The sequence below is a fragment of the Schistocerca piceifrons genome, chromosome 11 (genome assembly GCF_021461385.2).
Source record: "Schistocerca piceifrons isolate TAMUIC-IGC-003096 chromosome 11, iqSchPice1.1, whole genome shotgun sequence".
Lineage (NCBI taxonomy): Eukaryota > Metazoa > Arthropoda > Insecta > Orthoptera > Acrididae > Schistocerca > Schistocerca piceifrons.
The window spans coordinates 44,881,377-44,907,382 of record NC_060148.1 but is presented as its reverse complement, the minus strand read 5'-3'; the positions used below and the strand labels follow the sequence as shown (position 1 = coordinate 44,907,382).

At 44.9% G+C, this 26,006-nt stretch overlaps 1 protein-coding gene across 5 annotated transcripts in view; it reads left to right on the top strand.

The window, feature by feature from the left end:
- Window positions 1-25,608, top strand: part of LOC124719965 (poly [ADP-ribose] polymerase tankyrase-1-like) — a 106,559-nt gene extending 80,951 nt beyond the window's left edge. For all 5 annotated transcript variants that reach the window (XM_047245181.1, XM_047245183.1, XM_047245180.1 and 2 more), the window contains one exon: window positions 25,123-25,608. In XM_047245181.1, the coding sequence (XP_047101137.1) occupies window positions 25,123-25,507 (385 nt within the window). In that variant the 3' untranslated portion in view covers window positions 25,508-25,608. The remainder of the gene's footprint in view (window positions 1-25,122) is intronic.
- Window positions 25,609-26,006: the final 398 nt, after the last annotated feature.

The following is a 26,006-nucleotide window of genomic DNA, read 5'->3' as shown; positions in this document are numbered from 1 at the left end:
TAGGCGTGATTGAAGGCTTATACGCTATTTTGAAGCCCTGTCTCTTTAGGATGTTTGCAACTCTGTGTGTTAGTTTATGTGTGTAGGTCATGGTGTACCATCTGGTTCTTTTCTGTGTGGTGTTGTTATTGTGTGTGTTTGTTGAGTGTGTTTGTAAGTTTTCAGCTCGTAAGTTATTTTGTATTCTGGAAATGTTGTGTTTGTTTTTTATTTGTGTTTTTATTTTTTTATTGAGCCTGTGTACCACATGTGTGTCATACCCGTTGTTCCTAGCTATTTGTATGATTGTACTCATTTCTTGTTCATAGTTTCTCTTGCTGAGTGGGATTCTCTTTAATCTATGTAACATGTGTCTTAGTGCTGCAAGTTTCTGGCTGTGGGGGTGGTTGGATGTGGAATGTATTATTGTTTCTGTGGCTGTTGGTTTTCTAAAGATCTTAAATGTATGTTTGCCATTTTCTTTTTTAATTGTAATGTCAAAGAAATTTATTTGATTTTCTTTTTCAAGTGTGAATTTTATGTTCTGATGAGCTTTGTTTATTTCCGAATGGAGTTCATCTATTTTTTCACTTGGCTCATCTACCAGACAAATAATGACATCCACGTATCTGTACCAATATATGATTTTGACACTTTCATTTGTGGTTATCTTTTCAAATATCTCATTTTCTAGGTGACTGATGAAAATGTTTGCTAGTGTTCCTGATATTGGGGATCCCATGGGCAGTCCATCAGTTTGTAGATAATATTCTTTCTCAAACTGAAAGTAGTTTTGTTCAGTTGCCAGTCTGAGCATATCTGTTATTTCTTTTATTGCGTCTGTGGTGAGGTTGCTGTGGGATGAGAGGTTTTGTTCTGTGATTTCTATTGTTTCTGTGATAGGGATGGAGGTATACATATTTTCTATATCGAATGAAATCAGTGATGCTGTGTGTGGTACCTGTATGTTTTGTATGTTTTCTATTAGGTTTCCTGTGTTTATCACTGTTCTGTTGTTTTCTACTTTATAGTGTTTTGTACCTAACTTTTGGAGGTGTTTGGCTATGTGGTGTGTTGGGGCTTTCTTGAAGTTGATAACAGCTCTCATTGGCATTCCGTCTTTATGTACTTTCGGTTGACTGTGGAGTGTTGGTGCTTGTGGGTTTTTCTGTGTTAAGTAGTATTTCTGTTTGTCTGTGAGTGTGTGTTCAATGTTTTTCAGTGTTCGTTTCACATTTGCCTGGAACCATGTAGTTGGATCTGACTTCAGTTTTCGTATGGCATTGGTGTTTATATATTCCTTGGTTTTTGTGATGTATTGCTCTTTATCCATTAGTACTGTTACATTTCCCTTGTCTGCTCTTGTTATTAATACGTTATTGTTTGTTAACTTTTGTTTTAACCTTTTCATAGTGGCTGCTTCTGTGTGGTTGTTCTTATTGTGTGTGTGCTGTGTTTGTTTTATTATGCCTTTTATTTCTTCTTTTACTAGTTCTCTTGTCAGTCCTATGTTTATTTCACAATTATTTTGTTGTTCTTCACGTGTAAGGATGTGTTCAGTTTCTACTATGAGATTTTCTATGTATTGATTGTTCACTTTGCTATTGGTGCAGTGTTTCAAACCTTTTTCCATGAGCATTTTTTCATTTTCGTGTAGTTCTGTCTCTGTTAGGTTAACTAAGCGTGGATGGAATGTGTGTTGGTGTTCATGTGGTTTCACATTTAAAATGTAAATGTATTTTTGCGTCTTTTCTACTGTTAGTTTCATTATCTTCTGTTTATATTTGTTTTTGTATTTGTTGTGTTTAGTTTTTTCTACTAGTGCCATGAAAACTGCGGTGTTTCCTACGTTTTTTGCCAATTCTAGATGAGTCTCATAGAGCATCATGTTTAGGTGCTGTTTTTTCGAATAGAGCATCTTAATTTCATGTAGTAACCAAGATCGTTCTGCAAATGATTTCGACTTTTGTGCCACTGTAGAACTGTTTTTAACCTTTACATTAATGTAACTTGGAATTAAATCGTTCTTTTTGCATGTTTTGTTGAATTTTATGTGCTGTATTGCCTGTAAGAAATTGTCCATGCAAACTGTAAGTACAGTTCAAAACATTAGTAATTAATAGGAAATAGCAACCACCAGAACTGTTTATAACCTATAGGCACAGTGACAAAAATGTAAATAAAATAGCAATCATATGTACATATTCCACGCCACTGATGATGCCTTGCAGAAAATTAAGGTGAAACGCGTATGGCACTAAAATTGTGTTTTATTCAATTGCTGTCAGACGGTCTATAAGTAAAAATTATCAATATATCAATATACCGTAAGTATCAGTTACTCCGACGTACTGTAAAATTGAGTTGATGTGTCTCATCCATTTTCTTAAGGACATTTAATTTTGCTTGCCGTTCTTCACTGTCGAGTACACTACACTCGTCTTTGTGATATGTATTGTAGTGTCTTTCAATTGAAAGCTTACGCTGGCTGCCTATTATTCGGTGGCACAGCACACACTGAGTTTTCACCAATGGCTACAAAAAAGAACTGCAGTACCCAGTCATTTTTAAACAACTGAGAACATAGATCTACATCTACATCTACATACATACTCCGCAATCCACCATACGGTGTGTGGCGGAGGGTACCTCATACCACAACTGGCATCTGCTCTCCCTGTTCCACTCCTAAACAGAATGAGGGAAAAATGACTGCCTATATGCCTCTGTATGAGCCCTAATCTCTCTTATCTTACCTTTGTGGTCTTTCCGCGAAATATAAGTTGGCGGCAGTAATATTGTACTGTAGTCAGCCTCAAATGCTGGTTCTCTAAATTTCCTAGCGATTCACGAAAAGAACGCCTCCTTTCCTCTAGAGACTCACACCCGAGTTCCTGAAGCATTTCCGTAACACTCACGTGATGATCACACCTACCAGTAACAAATCCAGCAGCCCGCCTCTGAATTGCTTCTATGTTCTCCCTCAATCCGACCTGTTAGGGATCCCAAACGCTCGAGCAGTACTCAAGAATAGGTCGCACCAGCGTTCTATAAGTGGTCTCCCTTACAGATGAACCACATCATCCCAAAATTCTACCGATGAACCGAAGATGACCATCCGCACAACTGCCATTACATGCTTGTCCCACTTCATATCGCTCTGCAATGTTACGCCCAAATATTTAATCGACGTGACTGTGTCAAGCGCTGTGCTACTAATGGAGTATTCAAACGTTACAGGATTCTTTTTCCTATTCATCTGTATTAATTTACATTTATCTATATTTAGAGTTAGCTGCCATTCTTTGCGCCAGTCACGAATCCTGTCCAAGTCATCTTGTATCCTCCTACAGTCACTCAACGACGACACCTCCCCGTACACCACAGCATCATCAGCAAACAGACACACATTGCTATCCACCCTATCCAAAAGATCATTTATGTAGACAAAAAACAACAGCGGACCTACCACACTTCCCTGGGGCACTCCAGATGATACCCTCACCTCCGATGAACACTCACCATCGAGGGCAATGTACTGGGTTCTATTATTTAAGAAGTCTTCGAGACCAATCCCATATCCTCATACCTTAGTTAGGAGTCTGCAGTGGGGCACCGAGACAAACGCTTTCCCAAAGTCAAGGAATATGGCATCCGTCTGATACCCTTCATCTATGGTTCGCATGATATCATGTGAAAAAAGCCCAAGTTGCGTTTTGCAGGAGCGGTGCTTTCTAAAGCCGTGCTGATTCATGGAGAGCAACTTCTCTGTCTCAAGGAAATTCATTATATTCGAACTGAGAATATGTTCGAGAATCCTGCAATAAACCGACGTTACGGATATTGGTCTGCAATTTTGAGGATCTGCCCTTCTACCCTTCTTACATAAAGGCGACACATACTCTTTTTTTCCAGTCGCCCGGGACTTTACGTTGGGCAGGAGATTTGCGATAAAAGCAAGCTAAGTAAGGAGCCAATGCAGTAGAGTACTCTCTGTAGAACCAAATTGGAATCCCATCAGGACCTGGCGATTTATTTATTTTCAACCCATTCAGCTGCTTCACAACCCCAGGGATGTCTATCACTATGTCCTCCATATGGGAATCTGTACGAGACTCAAACGGTGGTATGTTTGTACGATCCTCCTGCGTGAAAGATTTCTCAAATGCTAAATTTAAAATTTCAGCTTTCGTTTTGCTGTCTTCGGTTGTCAGGCCAGACTGATCAGTGAGTGACTGGATGGAAGCCTACGACACGCTTACCGATTTTACGTAAGACCAGAATTTCCTTGGGTTTTCAGCAAGATCTTTTGCTGAGGTATGACGGTGGTAGTGGTTGAATGCTTCGCGCACCGCTCTTTTTACAGCAGCGCGAATCTCTAATAACTTTTGCCTGTCCTCATTCTCCCGATCTTTCTTGCACCGTGAGTGCAACTGCCTTTGCTTCCTGAGCATTCTCCGAATTGCGCTGTTAAACCACGGTGGGTCTTTCCCGTCCGTAACCCACATTTTCGGCACATACTTGTCCAATGCGTGATTTATAATGTGTTTAAAATTTGCCCGTAATACTTCCACGTCCATCGTACCGGAAGTCAATGAAGTCGATTCATTTACTAAGTGGGATGCTAACAACTGCTTATCTGCTCTTTCTAGTAAGAATACTCTGCTAGCCTTCTTGACGGACTTTTTAACTTTCGTAACCATAGTCGTAATGACAACATCATGATCACTAATCCCTGTCTCAACACTGACACCATAGATAAGGTCTGGTCTGTTTGTGGCTACCAGATCTAAAATATTTCCATTACGCGTTGGCTGTCGATTCAGCTGCTCAAGACAGTTTTTGGATAATGTGTTGAAAAGTAATTCATGCGACGGCTTGTCTGTACCACCTGTAATGAATCCATAGAGATCCCAGTCTATACTACGTAGGTTGAAGTCGCCTCCGACTAATATTGCATGATCCGGGTACTTCTGCGATACAGAATGTAGACTCCCTTTGAATGATTCTAGAACTGTTACGGTGGGACCTGGTGGCCGGTAATAACACCCCACAATTACCTTAATTTCCCCTAGCCCTGTTAAACGTGTCCAGTAACTTCACTATCAAACTCTACTTCGACCTCAGTAGACACAATATTTTTGTCAACTGCATTGAAGACACCACCTAGTATGGTGTCTAATCTGTCTTTCCGATACACGTTTCAACCCTCACTAAATATTTCAGAACTTCCTGTCTTGGGGTTCAGCCAGGTCTCAACCCCGAGAATAATTTGCGCGCCACACACTTCCTGGAGGGCAGTAAATTCAGGAACTTTATTCTGAACACTCTGAAAACTTACTGCCGATATCTTGATAGCTGAAGTGTCTTTACACAGAGCGCGTCCTGATTTCTCTGCCTGCACGTCGACTGGTGAGCGTTCATCAGGACACCTCACACTACTGTCTAGCCTAAACAAAACCCATGTGCATGCCACAAGTACTCTGCTACCCGAGTAGCCGCTTCCTTTGTGCAGTGCACCCCTGACCTATCTAGGGGCGTCCTAAAATTCCCCACCCAAAAGTGGAAATCTAGAAATCTGCAGCCAAGACCGTCACAGAGTCAACGAAGCCTCTGGTTGAGACCCTCCACTCGGCTGCAAACAAATGGACCCCATTCTACTCTGGGAACGACGCTGCAAATAGAGAGCTCCGCTTGCACCCCGCGTGCGAGGCCAGCGGTCTTCACCAAATCCGCCAGCCGCCCGTACGAACTGAGGATCGTCTCAGAACCCTAGCGACAGGCATCATTGGTGCCAACGTGAGCAACTACTTGCAGGCAACTGCGCCCCGTACGCTCGATAGCCGCAGACAAGGCCGCCTCCACATCTCGGATGAGGCCCCCCGGCAGACAAACAGAGTGCACGTTGGAATTCTTTGCAGCCCTGTACGCTGCTTCCCTAAGGGGCTCCATTACCCGCTTAACGTTGGAGCTCCCAATAACCAGCAAGCCTTTGCCCCCGTGTGGCTGCTCGGGCCCTGCTGAAGGAGCGGCCGCCTGCCCACTGACAGGACGAACGGGCGAGGCCAGCCGGCCAGCCTCCACATTGGCCCTCCGCCTAGAGAGACGCGAATGCGTTGCAGTCCGCCACTCGCCCTGAGGTGAGTCCTTTGCTTTTTCGCAGTACCTGCCATTTCTCAGTACTTCTGTCAAGGTTTTGGACACCAGGGGTAAACGGGACTGGGTGTGTTGCCGTGTTGCTTGTACCACATAAACAGGGAAGTGGAGCCGCCGCCGTTCATTTAGGACACACGTCTAATAACAGATGTGACTGTAGTTTGCTGCCGCACATGTGCGCACATGATCAGCACATCCGCATGTCTGCACACTCATTTCCACTTTGACCTTTTTAATACATGACACATGGTCGTGTGACTGTTTTCATTTCTGAAGAAGTCCAAAGTACGATACATGTGAATGTGATGCTTTCAGTTTATCTTGTTCACATCGTGACAGCTGGTTAGTCCAAAGACTGTGTTTATGCATACATTTTATGGGAATTACCTTTTATTTTGAGTAAAGAGGTCCACGGGACAGTTTTAGATTATGCTCCGGTAGCGCCGAAAATAAGCTGTTGCGATCCCGCAGTTGCTATACTCAAATTCCTATGTTTCATGCTGTCCATCCACCCTACACTTTTCGTCAAACTCTTCTTCCGCGCTCTTTATAATGTTGTCGGATTGCAAACCTCGCTCCACCAGCACTGCTTAAATTATTCATTTCTTAGGTACGTTATGCATTATCACTGAATGACCGCCAACCCGGGCGTCCGCCTGTATTCCGCCAAGCGTCAGCAGCTCGTGGTCTTGCCGTAGTGTTCTCGGTTCCCGCGCTCGGAGTCCCGGGTTTGGTTTTCGACGAGGCCAGGGATTTTCTCTTCCTCGAGACGATGTTGTGTGTCCATCATCATGTCATCATCATTGGCGTCAACTGAAAAGGATTTGCAATACGGCGGCCGAACTCCCACGCGTGGGGCCTCCCGCCCGACAATGCCAAATGATCATTTCATTTCATTCCGCCATGTCACTAGAAAGCCAGCACACCATCTACAAAATCACGAAACCAGCACCATACTTGAATACTGACACATTACTGATTGTGAGCACATTCAGAGATCAATCACAAATTCACGTGGTATTAATGCAGAAGCCGAGTTGACTTTTCCGTTAATTCCCCGTGTAATGCAGCCCACAGACCTTTGTCGCTACCTCAGCGAATGATTGTTGCCGCTAGCGCCGGGGAAAGTTGAAATTTTAAACTCTCCCGCAAGGACCAAAGACACTCTAAAGTTAGTACATACTCACAGCACTGCGTTGGGCGAAGTTCGAACATAATGTACGAGGTAGGACTGGCAGCTTGCATTACCAAATACAATTTTTTCTTGTGTTTGACACAGTTGCACTCAAAGATTTTGATTTGTGGGGGCAATTTCTACATAACATTGTCCATCTCAAACACGTGCCTGCAAACAATTTATAGCTGTTGATGTGATCTTCACAAAATGTTTCATTCCAGAAAATATTAGATGTTTCCCATTAGTGTAAATAACATTGGACTCTGTCGTTGCAAATGCTAATGTACAAAGCAATTAGGGCACGCGTGTATAATAGCAATAACTGGTATTTTTATATTTGTACGGATTAGTAACGCTTATTCAGGTTCCAGTAACATTACTAAGACAACTGGTGTAAGTTTCACCTAAACGTACTTGTTGTACAATATACTGAATACGACACTGCAGAGCCCGTGTTATTCCGAATCACAGTGCGAAGTTGGTTCAAATGGTTCAAATGGCTCTGAGCACTATGGGACTCAACTGCTGAGGTCATTAGTCCCCTAGAACTTAGAACTAGTTAAACCTAACTAACCTAAGGACATCACACACATCCATGCCCGAGGCAGGATTCGAACCTGCGACCGTAGCGGTCTCGCGGCTCCAGACTGCAGCGCCAGAACCGCGCGGCCACTTCGGCCGGCCAGTGCGAAGTTCCGCTGCATATGCTTGCGTCTCCAGTGGAACAGGCACTACGGCGGCTACAGCGTGTACTCGTACATCTGTACAGGTGAGGCATTTTACCTGCAAGTCGTTTGCCTGATGTCGGCAAATAAATACGATATTGCGACCGGTCGCGATAAGCGGGAAACACGGCTTCGAGTCCCGGTCCGACACGAACTTTCACTGTCGTCATTCCACTGTACATCTGATGGTTGTCCGTATTCGCGACTGCGGAAGCGTTTCTCGTATTTCATAGCACCTGTAGTCGCCGCTTCGCCCGTTCCTTCGGAGGTGCACAGGAACTTTGCATCGTAATTCGGAATACTACAGGCACTGCAATAACGCAAGTAAATTCGATGTTAGTCTGTATCCGTAAAGATAAGATTGTGGCGGTAACTCTGTCATTGACGCAAACTTCCGATTGCCCTTCCAGGAAAAAAAGTCAAATGTAAATACAACGCATCGAAAGAAGCAGAGCAATGGGCAATTCCGTTGCGTTTTTAGTACTCAAAGCGAAATCAGTGAGCCCCGTATCGTAGATCGTATCTCTGCGTAGCAACGTAAACAGAGATCGCAGTTTGGTTCGCACTGCTAAATAATTTAAAAATATATTTATATTACGGACAGTTGTACTTTGGGCGGTGTCCATTATCGTTCATAGCCTTTCGGCAAGCAATTACACAAAAGTTTCGTTTGTCTGGGACCAGAATAGCGGCTTTTGCGGCCGCCCTGACCGGGCGCGCTGTGGCGCTTCTGTTCTACATCTACATCTACATTTATACTCCGCAAGCCACCCAACGGTGTGTGGCGGAGGGCACTTTACGTGCCACTGTCATTACCTCCCTTTCCTGTTCCAGTCGCGTATGGTTCGCGGGAAGAACGACTGTCTGAAAGCCTCTGTGCGCGCTCTAATCTCTCTAATTTTACATTCGTGATCTCCTCGAGAGGTATAAGTAGGGGGAAGCAATATATTCGATACCTCATCCAGAAACGCACCCTCTCGAAACCTGGCGAGCAAGCTACACCGCGAAGCAGAGCGCCTCTCTTGCAGAGTCCGCCACTTGAGTTTGTTAAACATCTCCGTAACGCTATCACGGTTACCAAATAACCCTGTGACGAAACGCGCCGCTCTTCTTTGGATCTTCTCTATCTCCTCCGTCAACCCGATCTGGTACGGATCCCACACTGATGAGCAATACTCAAGTATAGGTCGAACGAGTGTTTTGTAAGCCACCTCCTTTGTTGATGGACTACATTTTCTAAGGACTCTCCCAATGAATCTCAACCTGGTACCCGCCTTACCAACAATTAATTTTATATGATCATTCCACTTCAAATCGTTCCGCACGCATACTCCCAGATATTTTACAGAAGTAACTGCTACCAGTGTTTGTTCCGCTATCATATAATCATACAATAAAGGATCCTTCTTTCTATGTATTCGCAATACATTACATTTGTCTATGTTAAGGGTCAGTTGCCACTCCCTGCACCAAGTGCCTATCCGCTGCAGATCTTCCTGCATTTCGCTACAATTTTCTAATGCTGCAACTTCTCTGTATACTACAGCATCATCCGCGAAAAGCCGCATGGAACTTCCGACACTATCTACTAGGTCATTTATATATATTGTGAAAAGCAATGGTCCCATAACACTCCCCTGTGGCACACCAGAGGTTACTTTAACGTCTGTAGACGTCTCTCCGTTGATAACAACATGCTGCGTTCTGTTTGCTAAAAACTCTTCAATCCAGCCACACAGCTGGTCTGATATTCCGTAGGCTCTTACTTTGTTTATCAGGCGACAGTGCGGAACTGTATCGAACGCCTTCCGGAAGTCAAGAAAAATAGCATCTACCTGGGAGCCTGTATCTAATATTTTCTGGGTCTCATGAACAAATAAAGCGAGTTGGGTCTCACACGATCGCTGTTTCCGGAATCCATGTTGATTCCTACATAGTAGATTCTGAGTTTCCAAAAACGACATGATATTCGAGCAAAAAACATGTTCTAAAATTCTACAACAGATCGACGTCAGAGATATAGGTCTATAGTTTTGCGCATCTGCTCGACGACCCTTCTTGAAGACTGGGACTACCTGTGCTCTTTTCCAATCATTTGGAACCTTCCGTTCCTCTAGAGACTTGCGGTACACGGCTGTTAGAAGGGGGGCAAGTTCTTTCGCGTACTCTGTGTAGAATCGAATTGGTATCCCGTCAGGTCCAGTGGACTTTCCTCTGTTGAGTGATTCCAGTTGCTTTTCTATTCCTTGGACACTTATTTCGATGTCAGCCATTTTTTCGTTTGTGCGAGGATTTAGAGAAGGAACTGCAGTGCGGTCTTCCTCTGTGAAACAGCTTTGGAAAAAGGTGTTTAGTATTTCAGCTTTACGCTTGTCATCCTCTGTTTCAATGCCATCATCATCCCGGAGTGTCTGGATATGCTGTTTCGAGCCACTTACTGATTTAACGTAAGACCAGAACTTCCTAGGATTTTCTGTCAAGTCGGTACATAGAATTTTACTTTCGAATTCACCGAACGCTTCACGCATAGCCCTCCTTACGCTAACTTTGACATCGTTTAGCTTCTGTTTGTCTGAGAGGTTTTGGCTGCGTTTAAACTTGCAGTGAAGCTCTCTTTGCTTTCGCAGTAGTTTCCTAACTTTGTTGTTGTACCACGGTGGGTTTTTCCCGTCCCTCACAGTTTTACTCGGCACATACCTGTCTAAAACGCATTTTACGATTGCCTTGAACTTTTTCCATAAACACTCAACATTGTCAGTGTCGGAACAGAAATTTTCGTTTTGATCTGTTAGGTGGTCTGAAATCTGCCTTCTATTACTCTTGCTAAACAGATAAACCTTCCGCCCTTTTTTTATATTCCTATTAACTTCCAAATTCAGGGATGCTGCAACGGCCTTATGATCACTGATTCCCTGTTCTGCACTTACAGAGTCGAAAAGTTCGGGTCTGTTTGTTACCAGTAGGTCCAAGATGTTATCTCCACGAGTCGGTTCTCTGTTTAATTGCTCGAGGTAATTTTCGGATAGTGCACTCAGTATAATGTCACTCGATGCTCTGTCCCTACCACCCGTCCTAAACATCTGAGTGTCCCAGTCTATATCTGGTAAATTGAAATCTCCACCTAAGACTATAACATGCTGAGAAAATTTATGTGAAATGTATTCCAAATTTTCTCTCAGTTGTTCTGCCACTAATGCTGCTGAGTCGGGGGGTCGGTAAAAGGAGCCAATTATTAACCTAGCTCGGTTGTTGAGTGTAACCTCCACCCATAATAATTCACAGGAACTATCCACTTCTACTTCACTACAGGATAAACTACTACTAACAGCGACGAACACTCCACCACCGGTTGCATGCAATCTATCCTTTCTAAACACCGTCTGTACCTTTGTAAAAATTTCGGCAGAATTTATCTCTGGCTTCAGCCAGCTTTCTGTACCTATAACGATTTCAGCTTCAGTGCTTTCTATCAGCGCTTGAAGTTCCGGTACTTTACCAACGCAGCTTCGACAGTTTACAACTACAATACCGATTGCTGCTTGGTCCCCGCATGTTCTGACTTTGCCCCGCACCCGTTGAGGCTGTTGCCCTTTCTGTACTTGCCCGAGGCCATCTAACCTAAAAAACCGCCCAGCCCACGCCACACAACCCCTGCTACCCGTGTAGCCGCTTGTTGCGTGTAGTGGACTCCTGACCTATCCAGCGGAACCCGAAACCCCACCACCCTATGGCGCAAGTCGAGGAATCTGCAGCCCACAAGGTCGCAGAACAGTCTCAGCCACTGCGTCAGGGGAAACAAACGAAGAAGAATACGATGAGCTCTTTGGTGCATATCTTCCACGAATATCGCAAGGAGATGATGATAACATTTCTTCGGACATCACCAAGGAAGATGTATTGGAAATCGTGTGCAGCTCCCCCGCTAGGAAATCTCCAGGACCTGACAGACTGCCCATTGAATTCTATAAACGATTTTGGACCCTAATAGGAGAAAGTTCACCGAAATTGTCAATGAAGTCTTACAGGGGAAGCCAGTGCCTGCAGAGTTGAAACAATGCAAAATCGTGTTGATCCCGAAGAACACAGGCTGCAAAAAAATAAGTAACCTACGGCCGATTTCGCTTTTAAATTCGGATTATAGAATTATAGCTCGAGTAATTAACAAGCGCTTTACACCATGCACCGCCGACATCATAGGACAACAGCAGACTTGTGCTTTCAGAAGGACGATTTTACAAACTGCGGCTTTGTGTCGCGATGCCATTGCGCTAGCGCAGGCAAGTAACATAAAATGTGGACTGCTTTTCATAGACGTCCATAAGGCATTTGATCAAATTAATCACAAATACCTGATAGAGACAATGCGTCGAATGGACTTCCTGCCAAAAACCATCGACATCCCCGAGAACGTGGCTATGGGCGTTACTGCACAAATCTCTGTTAGCTGTCAACTGACAAAAAAAATTGAAATAAAAAGGGGTGTTACCCAAGGAAGCCCCTTATCCATGCTCCTGTTCGTTATACCGCTGGAACCTCCCCTGAGACAGCTACAGCACAGGCTGATAGGCATTACCTTTCAAGGAACAAAGACCGTGGTAGGCGCTTACGCTGACGATGCAGGCGTAATCATCAGAGACCAAACAGATGTGACGCAACTAGAGATGGTACTTGCAAAATACTGTTCCGCATCAGGTGCCGAGGGTAAATGGAAACAAAAGTAAATTTCTAGATATAAAGCGGCTTGCTAACTTGCGCATTGAGTGGGCGAACCATGTTAATGAAAGCAAAGCCCTTGGAATAGCATTGACAACTTCCCTTTTAAAAATGATCGCAATAAGTTGGCGGGAGGTGGCAAGAAAAATCAAGGGAGCTTTGATTGAAAACTGTCAACGTAGCATAGACCAGTTCAAGAGAATACTGTTTATCAACACGTATATTTTATCCAATGCCTACTACATAGCACAGGTTCTCCCCATTCCATCAATGGTGGAGAAGGCGATCATGTCCACTTTAGCAAAGTTCTTGTGGATAGGGGAATTGTTTCGAGTGCCGGTGAAGACAGCAGTTTTGGATCCAAGCAATGGAGTAATGGGTCTGACATAAAGTTTAAAGCGATGGCATTGTATGTTAAACGAACATGGGGCATAATGTGTAACGATCCAGGGTGCACTACAGCGAAACTATAAGACATTGTCAGGCCAGAAAGTGTAGAGCCGCCGATAAATATACAAAAAATAAGTTTTAAGCTAAAACACATTCGGGAGTATAATATTGAACTAAGTTATCTCAGCAAAAAGCTTTTAAACTCCAAAAAAGTTACAGCAAAGGTGATTTTAGCTGAAAGACGGAAGCATGAAAATACGGAAAATGAATTCGAGAAAATACTGAAATATCAGAATCACAATAAGAAATGTGGCAACATGCTCCGAATTGTCTTCAAAAGAATGGGTATTGGTTAGGAACTGGATTCCTAGTAGAGAGGGAATGGGTTGGGTTCACGTTCCCAACCTCACCTGCAAGTCGCACATGAAAAATAAATCAGTAGTACAGCAGATACAAGAATGTGACGCCAAACATCTGGTGTCTGATATGAAGGAAGATCTTGACTCCCCAAGGATGCGTTTAGAAGGCTGGAACTGACAAACATAACAAGGCAGTGAAGGATTTTGCGATGTCGCTGTTCGGGACTGCTCCTCTGTCCACATAATTTACCCTGGAAGGAACACACGTCAAGGATTTACTGAATGATTAATTTGGGTCCGGGAAATTATGATGAGGAACCTCAGGCTGCAAAAGAAGAAAATGTGCGTGCTGAACTGCCGCCAGCTGAAGGTAACAGTGAAGGTGCTAAATGTGTGCTACTGCTAAAGACTCATTCTTCGATCACTGTAATTTATGACTGCAATTATCTGTCACCTCACCTATGTCATTTCTTTCTTTTTGTCCAACAACACAAATCATGGCGGTGGGTTTTCCATTTTCTGTTGTAAAGTATATGAGGAGAAACATTGGTTTTTTAATCAGAATAACAGTCGATTGGGAAAAATTCAATTTTTATACATATAATAATTATAAACAAGAACCGCAGTGGTAATTATCGTAAAAACAAACAAAGCAGTAATTTTTGCGACATCTTGCGCAACATATAAAAACGGGCGTTCGCAATAAATCTGTACAAAAACATGCCCCATTAATATTTACGAAAATGTTCCTAGTTTCTGATAATTTTGAGGCAAACCAGTCATACTGAATCATGTCTCGGAATATTGGTGACGATGATTGATGGAGAATTATAGAATGAATTTTGATGCAATCTTCCCGGGAATTAATTTCACGATTCTCCTGTTACAATGCGCTGCAATTTTGCAAGCGGTTTACGAAATTTTTAACTTGCCTGTAAAAGTAAACATCACAAGGTTGCACCAAAGAAGTGCATTTTTGAGGTATGACTTTCAGAGACCAAGTTGGCATATTTCCGTCACCTTGAAAAATTGCATCATATGTCTCCGGAATCGTTTGACCTCCCCAAGAGTCAATGAGAAGCAAATATTTACTCTCCCCGACGAAAGATTTTAAACATTTGCGGAAAAAATCCATGTATAAAACTGTTGTTCCTTTTCCGGACTGCGATGGTTACGATGACGTTCGTATAAGTATTGCCATAGCCATCTATTAATTAGTGAATACGAGGTCCGAAATGACCGGTCGCTTCTTGTAAGCATATGAAGACATGTGGGAGCAGTTTTCCGGATAATGTTATTGAATATTGTGCGGTGTACGAATGCGTCACTTCATTCAAATCCGACTTTTTCACGAAAACTGTTTTACTTTTTCAGTGAGATTGATATTGGTATCCTAAAACAATAGTATTTTTAATATTAAACAATATTCGAATGTGTATGTAAATATATTTTTCTATAATTAAATTTGAATTGATATATTTTACATCGGTAAAAACATTTTGTACGCACAAAACATGTATTTACCTGTTTGGTCAGTATTTATCGCATAATCCTCGTCGTGGTATTGAGGGATTAACCGGCACGTCTGCCGACGAAAGGCATCCGCAGACGCCTGGATGGCCTCCATTGACGCCGCTTCTTTTTTCGAAACCAGTTTCGTGAGCTTGCGTTGTGAAATTCTGTGCTTCTGTTTAAATGCCGTGACCTATCGATCAGACGCCTTGAATTTGAAATCGACGAATTGTGCAGCCGCAGCTAATGTCCATTGTCGCAACTTGCTGATGTTGCTGTCTTGCTTCCACAAAACGGTCGTAGGTCCACGAATCTATCGCCTCAGATTTTAAAAGTGGTGGTACGCGAATGGATAAATTTGTCTTCCATTGTGAAAGATATTCTTTTCGCATCAATTGGCTTTTTTTGCAATGTCGCCAAGGACCACGTGAGGTGCGCTTTAGCAATATTCACGACTTTGACTTTGTAGGCAAAGGGAATCATGTTACCTTTAAATCTTTTCGGTGACTGTTTATATTCGTCTGGAGACGAATCATTTTGTGGCACTTCGAACTGTTCGTCGTTCTCCTCACATTCTTCGCAATCCTCATGAGCGTCAATTAATTCCTCTTCAGTTACGAATGTTTCTGCGCCCAAAAGTTCCAGTGTATTATTATAAAGTTCTCCGGCCAATAACATAGCATCGTGAGAGATTTCTTCCGAAGATGTCGATGCAATTAAAATATTTTCCGTCAACAGCTTTTCATAATACACCACTGCGCCCTTCAATCGTAATTTTGATAGGTCACTATGAACGGACTCTTCAGGAATTTCTTCTCCTATTCCAGATGAGCCAGCAACTTCTTCAGTCGACGTGTTTAACCTCGGATCGGAATAACACGTCGAAATTTCCAAACGGACATATGAGACGTCACTTTGCTACTTGTTGCGCGAGAGTCCTTCTAGGGTGGGCCATGACAGAGACCTAACCATGCCAGGTTGAAAGTCAGTCACCAGTAACCTTTCTTACGCGAGAGTGTTTTTTGATGAATGTGCCACTCATCGTGCAAGATCACTGGGCAGCTGAATCTTATTTTATTTCGGCATGAGATGTGCAAAATATCGGTGCTGGACTGAGATTTGAACTCGGATCTCCCTTTTCGTCACGTCTGATGCCTTTGTGTTGATACTTTCCACCGTTCGCCGCGCGGTCTGCGCGGCTGCCCCCGTCGGAGGTTCGAGTCCTCCCTCTGGTATGGGCGTGTGTGTCGACCTTAGCGTAAGTTAGTTTTAAGTTAGATGATGTGGCGGAGGGTACCGTGAGTACCTCTATCGGTTCTCCCTTCTATTCCAGTCTCGTATTGTTCGTGTAAAGGAGGATTGTCGGTATGTCTCTGTGTGGGCTCTAATCTCTCTGTTTTTATCCTCACCGTCTCTTCACGAGACGTAGGAGGGAGCAATATTCTGTTTGACTCCTCGATGAAGGTATGTTCTCGAAACTACAACAAAAGCCCGTACCGAGCTACTGAGCGTCTCTCCTGCAGAGTCTTCCACTGGAGTTTATCTATCATCTCCGTAACGCTTTCGCGATTACTAAGTGATCCTGTAACGAAGCGCGCTGCTCTCCTTTGGATCTTCTCTCTCTCTTCTATCAACCCTATCTGGTACGAATCCCACACTGCTGAGCAGTATTCAAGCAGTGGGCGAACAAGCGTACTGTAACCTACTTCCTTTGTTTTCGGATTGCGTTTCCTTAGGATTCTTCCAATGAATCTCAGTCTGGCATCTGCTTTATCGACGATCAACTTTATATGATTATTCCATTTTAAATCACTCCTAATGCGTACTCCCAGATAATTTATGGAATTAACTGGTTCCAGTTCCTGAGTTGCTATATTGTAGCTAAATAATATGGGATTTTTCTTTCTGTGTATTAGCAGCACATTACACTTGTCTACATTGAGATAAGATTGCCATTCCCTACACCATGCATCAATTCGCTGCAGATCCTCCTGCATTTCAGTACAATTTTCCGTCGTTCCAGCCTCTCGATATACCACAGCATCATCCTCAAAAAGCCTCAGTGAACTTCGGATGTCATCCACAAGGTCATTTAAGTATATTGTGAACAGCAACGGTCCTACGACACTCCCCTGCGGCACACCTGAAATCACTCTTACTTCGGAAGACTTCTCTCCATTGAGAACGACATGCTGCGTTCTGTTACCTAGGAACTCTTCAATCCAGTCACACAATTGGTCTGATAGTCCATATGCTCTTACTTTGTTCATTAAACGACTGTGGGGAACTGTATCGAACGCCTTGCGTAAGTCAAGAAACACGGCATCTACGTGGGAACCTGTGTCTATGGCCCTCTTGAGTCTCGTGGACTAATGGCGCGAGCTGGGTTTCACACGATCGTCTTTTTCGAAACCCATGCTGATTCCTACACAGTAGATTTCTAGTCTCCAGAAAGTCATTATACTCGAACATAATACGTGTTCCAAAATTCTACAACTGATCGACGTTAGGGATATAGATCTATAGTTCTGCACATCTGTTCGACGTCCCTTCTTGAAAACGGGGATGACGTGTGCCCTTTTCCAATCCTTTGGAACGCTACGCTCTTCTAGAGACCTACGGTACACCGCTGCAAGAAGGGGGGCAAGTTCCTTCGCGTACTCTGTGTAAAATCGAACTGGTATCCCATCAGGTCCGGCGGCCTTTCCTCTTTTGAGCGATTTCAATTGTTTCTCTATCCCTCTGTCGTTTATTTCGATATCTACCATTTTGTCATCTGTGCGACAATCTAGAGAAGGAACTACAGTGCATTCTTCCTTTGTGAAACAGGTTTGGAAAAAGAGATTTAGTATTTCGGCCTTTAGTCTGCCATCCTCTGTTTCAGAACCATTTTGGTCGCAGAGTGTCTGGACATTTTGTTTTGATCCACCTACCGCTTTGACACAAGACCAAAATTTCTTAGGATTTTCTGCCAAGTCAGTACATAGAACTTTACTTTCGAATTCATTGAACGCCTCTCGCATGGCCCTCCTCACATTACATTGCGCTTCGCGTAATTTTTGTTTGTCTGCAAGGTGTTGGCTATGTTTGTGTTTGCTGTGAAGTTCCCTTTGTTTCCGCAGCAGTTTTCTAACTCGGTTGTGGTACCGCGGTGGCTCTTTCCCATTTGTTACGATCTTGCTTGGCACATACTCATCTAACGCATATTGTACGATGGTTTTGAACTTTGTCCACTGATCCGCAACACTGTCTGTACTTAAATCAAAAGTTTTGTGTTGAGCCGTCAGGTACTCTGAAATCTGCTTTTTGTCACTTTTGCTAAACAGAAAAATCTTCCTACCTTTTTTAATATTTCTATTTACGGCTGAAATCATCGATGCAGTAACCAGTTTATGATAGTTGATTCCCTGTTCTGCGTTAACTGTTTCAAATAGTTCGGGTCTGTTTGTCACCAGAAGGTCCAATATGTTATCGCCACGAGTCGGTTCTCTGTTTAACTGCTCAAGATACTTTTCAGATAAAGCACTTGAAAAAATTTCACTGGATTCTTTGTCCGTGCCACCCGTTATGAACATTTCAGTCTCCCAGTCTATATCCGGCAAATTAAAATTTCCACCCAGAACTATAACATGGTGGGGAAATCTACTCGAAATATTTTCCAAATTATCCTTCAGGTGCTCAGCCACAACAGCTGCTGAGCCAGGGGGCCTATAGAGACATCCAATTACCATGTCTGAGCCTGCTTTAACCGTGACCTTCACCCAAATTATTTCAAATTTCGGATCTCCGTCAATTTCCTTCGATAGTATTTCACTTCTTATCGCTATAAACACGCCTCCACTTTCACTGTCCAGCCTGTCTCTGCGGTATACATTCCTATCTGAGTTTCATTACTGTTTACATTTGGTTTCAGCCACCTTTCTGTCCCTAGTACTATGTGGGCATTGTGACCGTTTATTAATTAGAGCAGTTCCGGGACCTTTGTATAGACGCTCCTGCAGTTTACTAATAGCTTATTAATATTGTTATTCCCCGTTGCGTTTTGCCTACTACTACCTTGTCGCGTCTCAAGAGGGGCCTTGTCGGGCCTAGGGAGGGAATTCTCTAACCTAAAAAACACACATGTGCACTCCACACGTACTCCGCTACCCTTGTAGCCGCTTCCTCACGCCTGACCTATTCAGGGGGACCCTACATTTCTCCACCCGATAGCGGAGGTCGGGAAATTTGCACCCCAGATCTCCGCAGAATCGTCTGAGCCTCTGGTTTAAGCCTTCCACTCGGCTCCAAACCAGAGGACCGCGATCGGTTCTGGGAACGATACTACAAATAGTTGGCTTAGATTCCACCCCGCGAGCGAGGCTTTCTGCCTTCACCAACTCTGTCAACCGCCTGTACGAACTGAGGATGACCTCTGAACCCAGACGGCAGGAGTCATTGGTGCCGATATGAGCAACAGTTTGCAGTCGGGTGCACCCAGTGCTCTCTATCGCCGCCGGTAGGGCCTCCTCCACATCTCGGATGAGACCCCCAGGCAAGCAGACAGAGTGAACACTGGCCTTCTTCCCCGACTTTTTCGCTATTTACCGAAGGGGCTCCATCACCCGCCTAACGTTGGAGCTCCCAACAACTAATAAACCCCTCCCCCCGTGTGCCTGCTCGGACCTTGCTGAAGGAGCGGCCACATGTCCACTCACAGGCAGAGCGGGCGATGCCACACGGCCAGCCTCCACATTGACCCTCCGCCTCGTGCGCCGCGAACGCCGCTGAACCCGCCACTCCCCTCGGGGAGAGGGTGGCCCAACCGCGCCCGGTACCCGCGAAGATGTCTCGACAGCAGGGACAGTGGGTGACGCATGTAACACCTGGGGTGTACCTTGCGACGCACCAGACTCCCCACTGCCGCTACACTCCGAGGCAGCAGCCTGAAGACGGCTGACCGCGGCCATCAACACCCTCAGCTGTTCGCAAACAGTGGCCAGCTCCCCCTGCGTCCGTACACAGCAGTCACACATCCTATCCGTCCTAAGGAATCAATTTACTGTAGAGAGTTAATCAACTTTTAACTAGACTGCTAATTCACTAAAGGCGGCTACTAGTTAACTGTGGTTACCACACACTTCTTGTAGAAAACAATAAAAAAGCACTACCTGTCTAAGGACTGTATTGAAAACACTAGCACTGCTGGCACTATGGCTGACTAAAGGGACACTTGAGATGAGTTATTGTCCTGAATGGTGGTTGCAAAATTAATGGTGCGCGTTCTTGCTGGAGAGTGAAAATGATAATGCATGAGGTGACTGGCCCGTATCGAACTACGGTGGGTAGAGGCAGATAAAGTATTCAGACTGTCCGTGAATATAGCGACATGGTAGCTGCGGCACATGTTGTCACGCTCTAGTGCGCCGTAATGTCGCTCGATTTCGGGAATGCTTTCGATAGGGAGAGTCACCAGTGCCTTCTTGAAACAATGACCGTACTGGATTTTCTGCAATATTTTGTCAAGGTAATTGGTATAATGTTGAAGAACAGCAGTTTGCAAGTCATGATCAGTGAGTGGTCAGCTAACCAGGCAGCTCGCACTCAAGAGTTGTGTGCGCCGAGGTGGTCCTGTGTGGAGGGCCTCGTTCGCCACTGCCGCTGAGGCCCTGCTAGCCGCTCTGCAGAAACAGCTACGAGGGCTGCACGCACGCACACGCACACACACACACACACACACACACACACACACACACACACACACACATGTCGCCAGAATATCGTGTGTAGGGCGTACACAGGTGACGGGGTGTCGTGATCTCCGGCGAGAGCGAGTCGCAGAAGGCATTGCAGGTCACCAACAAATACCAACTTGCGTCAGGTTCAAAGCTAAGCAACACTAAAGCACACATCATGAATGTGGGGTGCGGAATATCTTTGCGAAAGACGCGAGACCTCAGTCCAAGTTCTGGCTCTGGACTACAGGTCTAACGTAAATCGTACTGCAGCTGCAAACTCTAAGAAAGTGCTTGCCAGCGTGCCAGTTGGAGTCAAAGAACATAGAGAAGGCTTGACGACATCCAAAGGGCACACTTTGCGCATATGTACATGGTCTCTAAAGTCAACTGCGTGCCACATGTTTTACCCATACCACGTGAAACAGCAGCAAGATTTCTGTCAGCTACGAGACATTTTCTAACTCGTGGTAATATTTTTAAGATAAAGTTTGACACGTTGACCATCTCAGGCGGCAACGGGGAGGGGGGAGGGGGAGATTAAATATCGCCGACTTTGGGAGAAAGTGAGAAACTATATTCGTGTGTTCGACACACTAGATGCGGAAGAAGACACACACACGGCCCTCACGCCGCACTTACCAGACGAAATTACTCCCACTGTCTGGAATCCACCCACAGATGTACGGCACGTCGCCAATGGCTTTTATCGTTTTGAACAATTTTGATTCCAACTCAGTTATACGCAAACCAGAGTTGGCCGTCGAATATGGTAAAAGTCAGGAACATGTACGTGGAATTAATGAGAAGCAAAAGCGGAAACGTGACTGTACAAAAGTAGCCGCACTACGGCTGGAGGGCCATCTGGACAAACGTCGGCACCCCTCACCTACCAACGAGGGTGAAAACTACTCGGTAGAGGGCAGTAAACAGGAAAGTAGCAACCGAAGCGAGACTTGAGGCAGCCCACCTGGGTGGTCGGCAGCACGTGAGAGAACTACGACCTGACAGCAGGCGAGGTTGGTACGCGCTCAAGTGAAGGGCATCTGGTGAGTTATGACATAATTGTTAGCCACAATAGCACGAACTCTACTCCCAGTACCTTGCCTTCCAATTGTTTTGAATCGTAGCGACGTGCCGCGTGAATGAAGGAATGCTGTAAACTGGCTAAGAGGACAGACAACGCACCGCCTGCCAGCAGAGGGAAGCGGGACGGGCGGGCGCTGGGTGGGTCGCCGCACGCACGCCGGCCACAAGCGGGCCACGGGGCGGCGTGTGCGTCGCTGAGGCGGGAAACTGCGAGAGGAACCCCGCAACATGCTTCAGTGCACACAGTTACGTGGAGCAGTGTGCAAAGTGAACAGAAAAAGGCGTGAACGCAAGAACATCATAATGTATCGTCCTTAAGCTCTTTTGTGTTAAACGGTGTTTCTTACTGACTTATTTATTTTTAAGGAAACAGAAATCTAATTTGAAATACATGTCAGAAGCACTCTATTTTGTGTTGAAGGAATCTCGGAGGAAAAGCTGGTCCTCACGACAGAACACGTGGTACTTTTTAGGACACTTTATTTCACTTCGTTCCGTATGTCGAAACTCCTTTTAACGAGAAGCGACTGCGCTGATTTCTGCTGTTCTCCGTTACGTTCATCGTCACCCGCTGTATCAGGAATCGCAACACGGAGCTTCCAGCGCGTGCAGTACTCAGGGGTGGCAGAAGACCAACTTTCCAAAGGAGCCTCGGGAACAGAGGCATTGGGCGAGTTACAAGATGTTGAGAAATAAATCGGAAAGCAGACCATCGTTAACACAGAGCTTGGAAGGCGTCGCTCTCAGCTGAGTTAGTTTGTGTGCAAACACGGTCTTTCAGATGAAGTGCTAACAATAAAAAAAATTAGAAATGAAAAAAAATAAAAAAATTATGCGCGAAAATAGCGCAGCGACTCGGTGACAGGTATGGGGGAGGCGTCGTGGCCAGACCTCGGAATGGTTAAAAAATTAAATGAAAGAAAAGGGGTTAAGGGCGCGAGTTTCTAGTCTGCATGTAGTGGATTCGAATACCGCAACTCGCATGAATTTTAATTCGTGGTAATAGTTGCTAGTTAAAAAAAAGTTGAAATGATTCTTGCTACATATGCTGAAGGTCTGGGTTCGTTTCTCACATCCGGCAATCATTTTTAACAAGCATAAGCAGCATCTCTGCCACCTCTGGTAGCCTGGAGAAGAGTCGCTACAGGTTGGGCCCTGACAGAGGCGGAAGTCACGCCGGGTCGAAACTCTGTCACCAGTCACCTTTCTTAAGCGATATCTTTTTTAAATCAATGAGCCAATTGCTGTACAAGGCCGCAGCGCACTTGACTCTTACTGTATTCGAGCCTGAGACGTGGAAAATATTGACGATGGACTGGAATTCGAACTCGGATCTCCCTTTTTGTCACGTTTGATCACTTTCAGATGATGCATTTCCACTGCTTCATCGTCTCTGGTTGTCTGCAAAGTCGTAAAGACGTTCACAAAAGACACATCCCTGGGTTCGAATCCTGGCATGTCACTTTAAGTTGCAACATGAGCACAGCAAAATACATCTGAGAAATTATTCTGATTTTACCGATTCTCTGGGCTTTGTTAACATTAATAGTGGTACTGGTTTCGAGTCCCAAGTCACACGGGCAGCTTTTCGTCCTGTCGTGTCAGTTTGAAACATGCCACTCCTAGCTACTGGTGAAAGAGAATATAGTACAGTCGAGGTATCTTTGTATGTAGTCAACAACGGTGTGTCTAGGGTTCCATTCCTAGTCGGCAGAAAATTTTCATCATTGTATTTACAATACAGACATGCGCACATTTCGCTGCTAATGAAGTAAATCAGTGTAGAACGTCTACGCGTGACTAGAGGTCAGTGTCGATAGGTACTGAGTTTGAGTGCGCATAACCGAAAACACTTTCGTCTCCTGGTTTCAGTTTGTCATCTCATTGCTGGTTAAAAACGACGATTTCTGACGTTTCATTGTGCTTAGTTAACCATCCGATTAAGTGCTGCTATCGAATCTCCGGGAAACACAATACTTTATGGCAGATCATTTCAAGTTTCAGCTTGCACACTGTTTGTTACTTGTGACTGAAACCATACTTGAGATATTTCGTCTTTACTTGTTAGATTGCATTCCCGGATAGTAGCGCAGTAAGAAAACTTTTGTCGTGTCATTTAAAGGAGGATGCTGCTTTCTGAGGTTTCATTTATTACAATAAGTTTGAATATGCAAGCGTAATGGTAGTGCAATGTCCAATAACACGTTTCCTGGTATTTGCAGCATCGAAGTGTCAGTTTGCATGTAAGCTGATAATCACACAGAGCAGTTGTCCCTTGTGGCCTCATGCAGTGAACATTTTGTACAGGCAAAGACTGCACCGAAAACAGAGCAGAGGAACAATGTTACGAGGACTGATTACAAATCAGGCGAAGCACAATTCAGATGGTTCCATAAAGTTTCTGGCCTGCAGCCGCATAAACTCAGCCTCTTCTCCTAATATTTCGGCCGAACACCGTCCCGCCATCCCCAGAGTGAGCCGAGGTGACTGACGCTGCCGCACTTGGTCCGTCCTTTTAAACCCGAGGACCGAACCACTGAATTCATGCGGCTGCACGCCAGAAACTTTATGGAACAGTCCTTACGCCGGGAAAACATTAAGATGGACGACAACTGAGGTCGTTCAGATGATTTTGAGCATGATAGCACATGTTAAATACATGTGCGTATGCTATGAGGCCATAAAATGTCACACACACACACAGTTTTTTATGGGGGTGGTGTTGCCGAGTTGGTGTTTATCTCTCATATGTTTTGAATAAATTGTTGTCTGTGTGTCAGAAAGTTTCAGTGTTTGGTGAGGCTGAATGAAGAAAACTGCCGGTAACTGCAGTGAAATTTTTTTGCCTGCATAGCAGGAAAGTGTGTTTGAAAACCAGGCGAGGGGATTCTTCTTGTGTGTGACGTCTGGCAGTGAAGCTGCAGACAGAGACCAGTGTCAGCTGCAAGAAGCCTGTCCTGTGGTGGAGGTGAGCGAGTGGTTAGGTGTAGCGTCCCGAGAGCGAAGGAGCTGACTCGCAGGAATGAGTGCGACAAAATGTCAGAATGTAATTCTTTCAGAGGTTGTATAATGCTATTTGTAATGGACGATGAATGAAGATTTTCTTATGAGGGGGAGAGAACAGATTTGCTGTAATTTAATACATATACACAAATGCGCACTGCTTTGTACTGTGGAAGGGGGAATATGGTAGGTTTGTTTCAGGACAGATTTGTATTCGCAACAGTTGTTTCCTCGTGTGGCTGTTCTCCTCGTTCTGTGTGTTGTGTGTTTGTAGCAGAGAGTGGCAGTTTGTGTGTTTTGTGCAGGAGCCCCTCTGCAGAGGAGAGGGACAGGAGGCTGGTCCAGGCGGCTCAGCTGGGGGCAGTGGGGCAGCTGAGGGCGCTGATCGACGCAGGGGCCGACCCGGGGGCGAGGGGCGAGTGGAGGGAGTTCACCGCCCTGCACTGGGCAGCGTGGAGGGGAGACGTCGAGGCGGCGCGGCTGCTGGTGGGGGCGGGGGCGGCGGTGGACGCCAGGGATGATGATCGGCGGACGCCGCTGCACTGGGCGGCACACAGTGGCCACGCACAAGTGGCGGCTGCGCTCCTCGCCGCGGGGGCCGACAGGGGGGCCAGAGCTGGTGATGGGCGGACAGCGCTGGCCCTCGCCAGGCAGAACAACCACAGGCGGCTGGTGGAGATGCTGTCATGAGGCAGCCCGTCCAGCGAACTCTGTGCAAAAAAACAGGAACTGAAAGAATTTGTACGAGAGTAACATTCATAAGTTTTTAAATAAAAATGCAAAAAACTCAATCCTATTGTGACTCACTAATTTCAGCCCTCACCAAGTAACATACAGCACACACATACTCTAAGGAACGTTGTAACAAAACCCAGACAACGCCAGATAACAGCAAAATAATTCAGGTAACAACGGACAATCCTCCTCTAAACAAAAATGTCTCGAGTAAAACTTCCAGACTAAACATGGCAAAAGTCATCAGTTCATTGTGAACAAACACAACTGCTCTATAATATCTGATCGCTGAAAAGTATTTCACACCAGTCTACAAGGTGCTACATCAGACTATTCTAATTTGCAACATACCGAGATTAACGCTCTATCAGTTCTATCACCAGAATTTTCGCTCCTGATATCAGACTCGATTTACTTCTCCATAGTCAGCAAACATTCTACTCTACCGTACCTG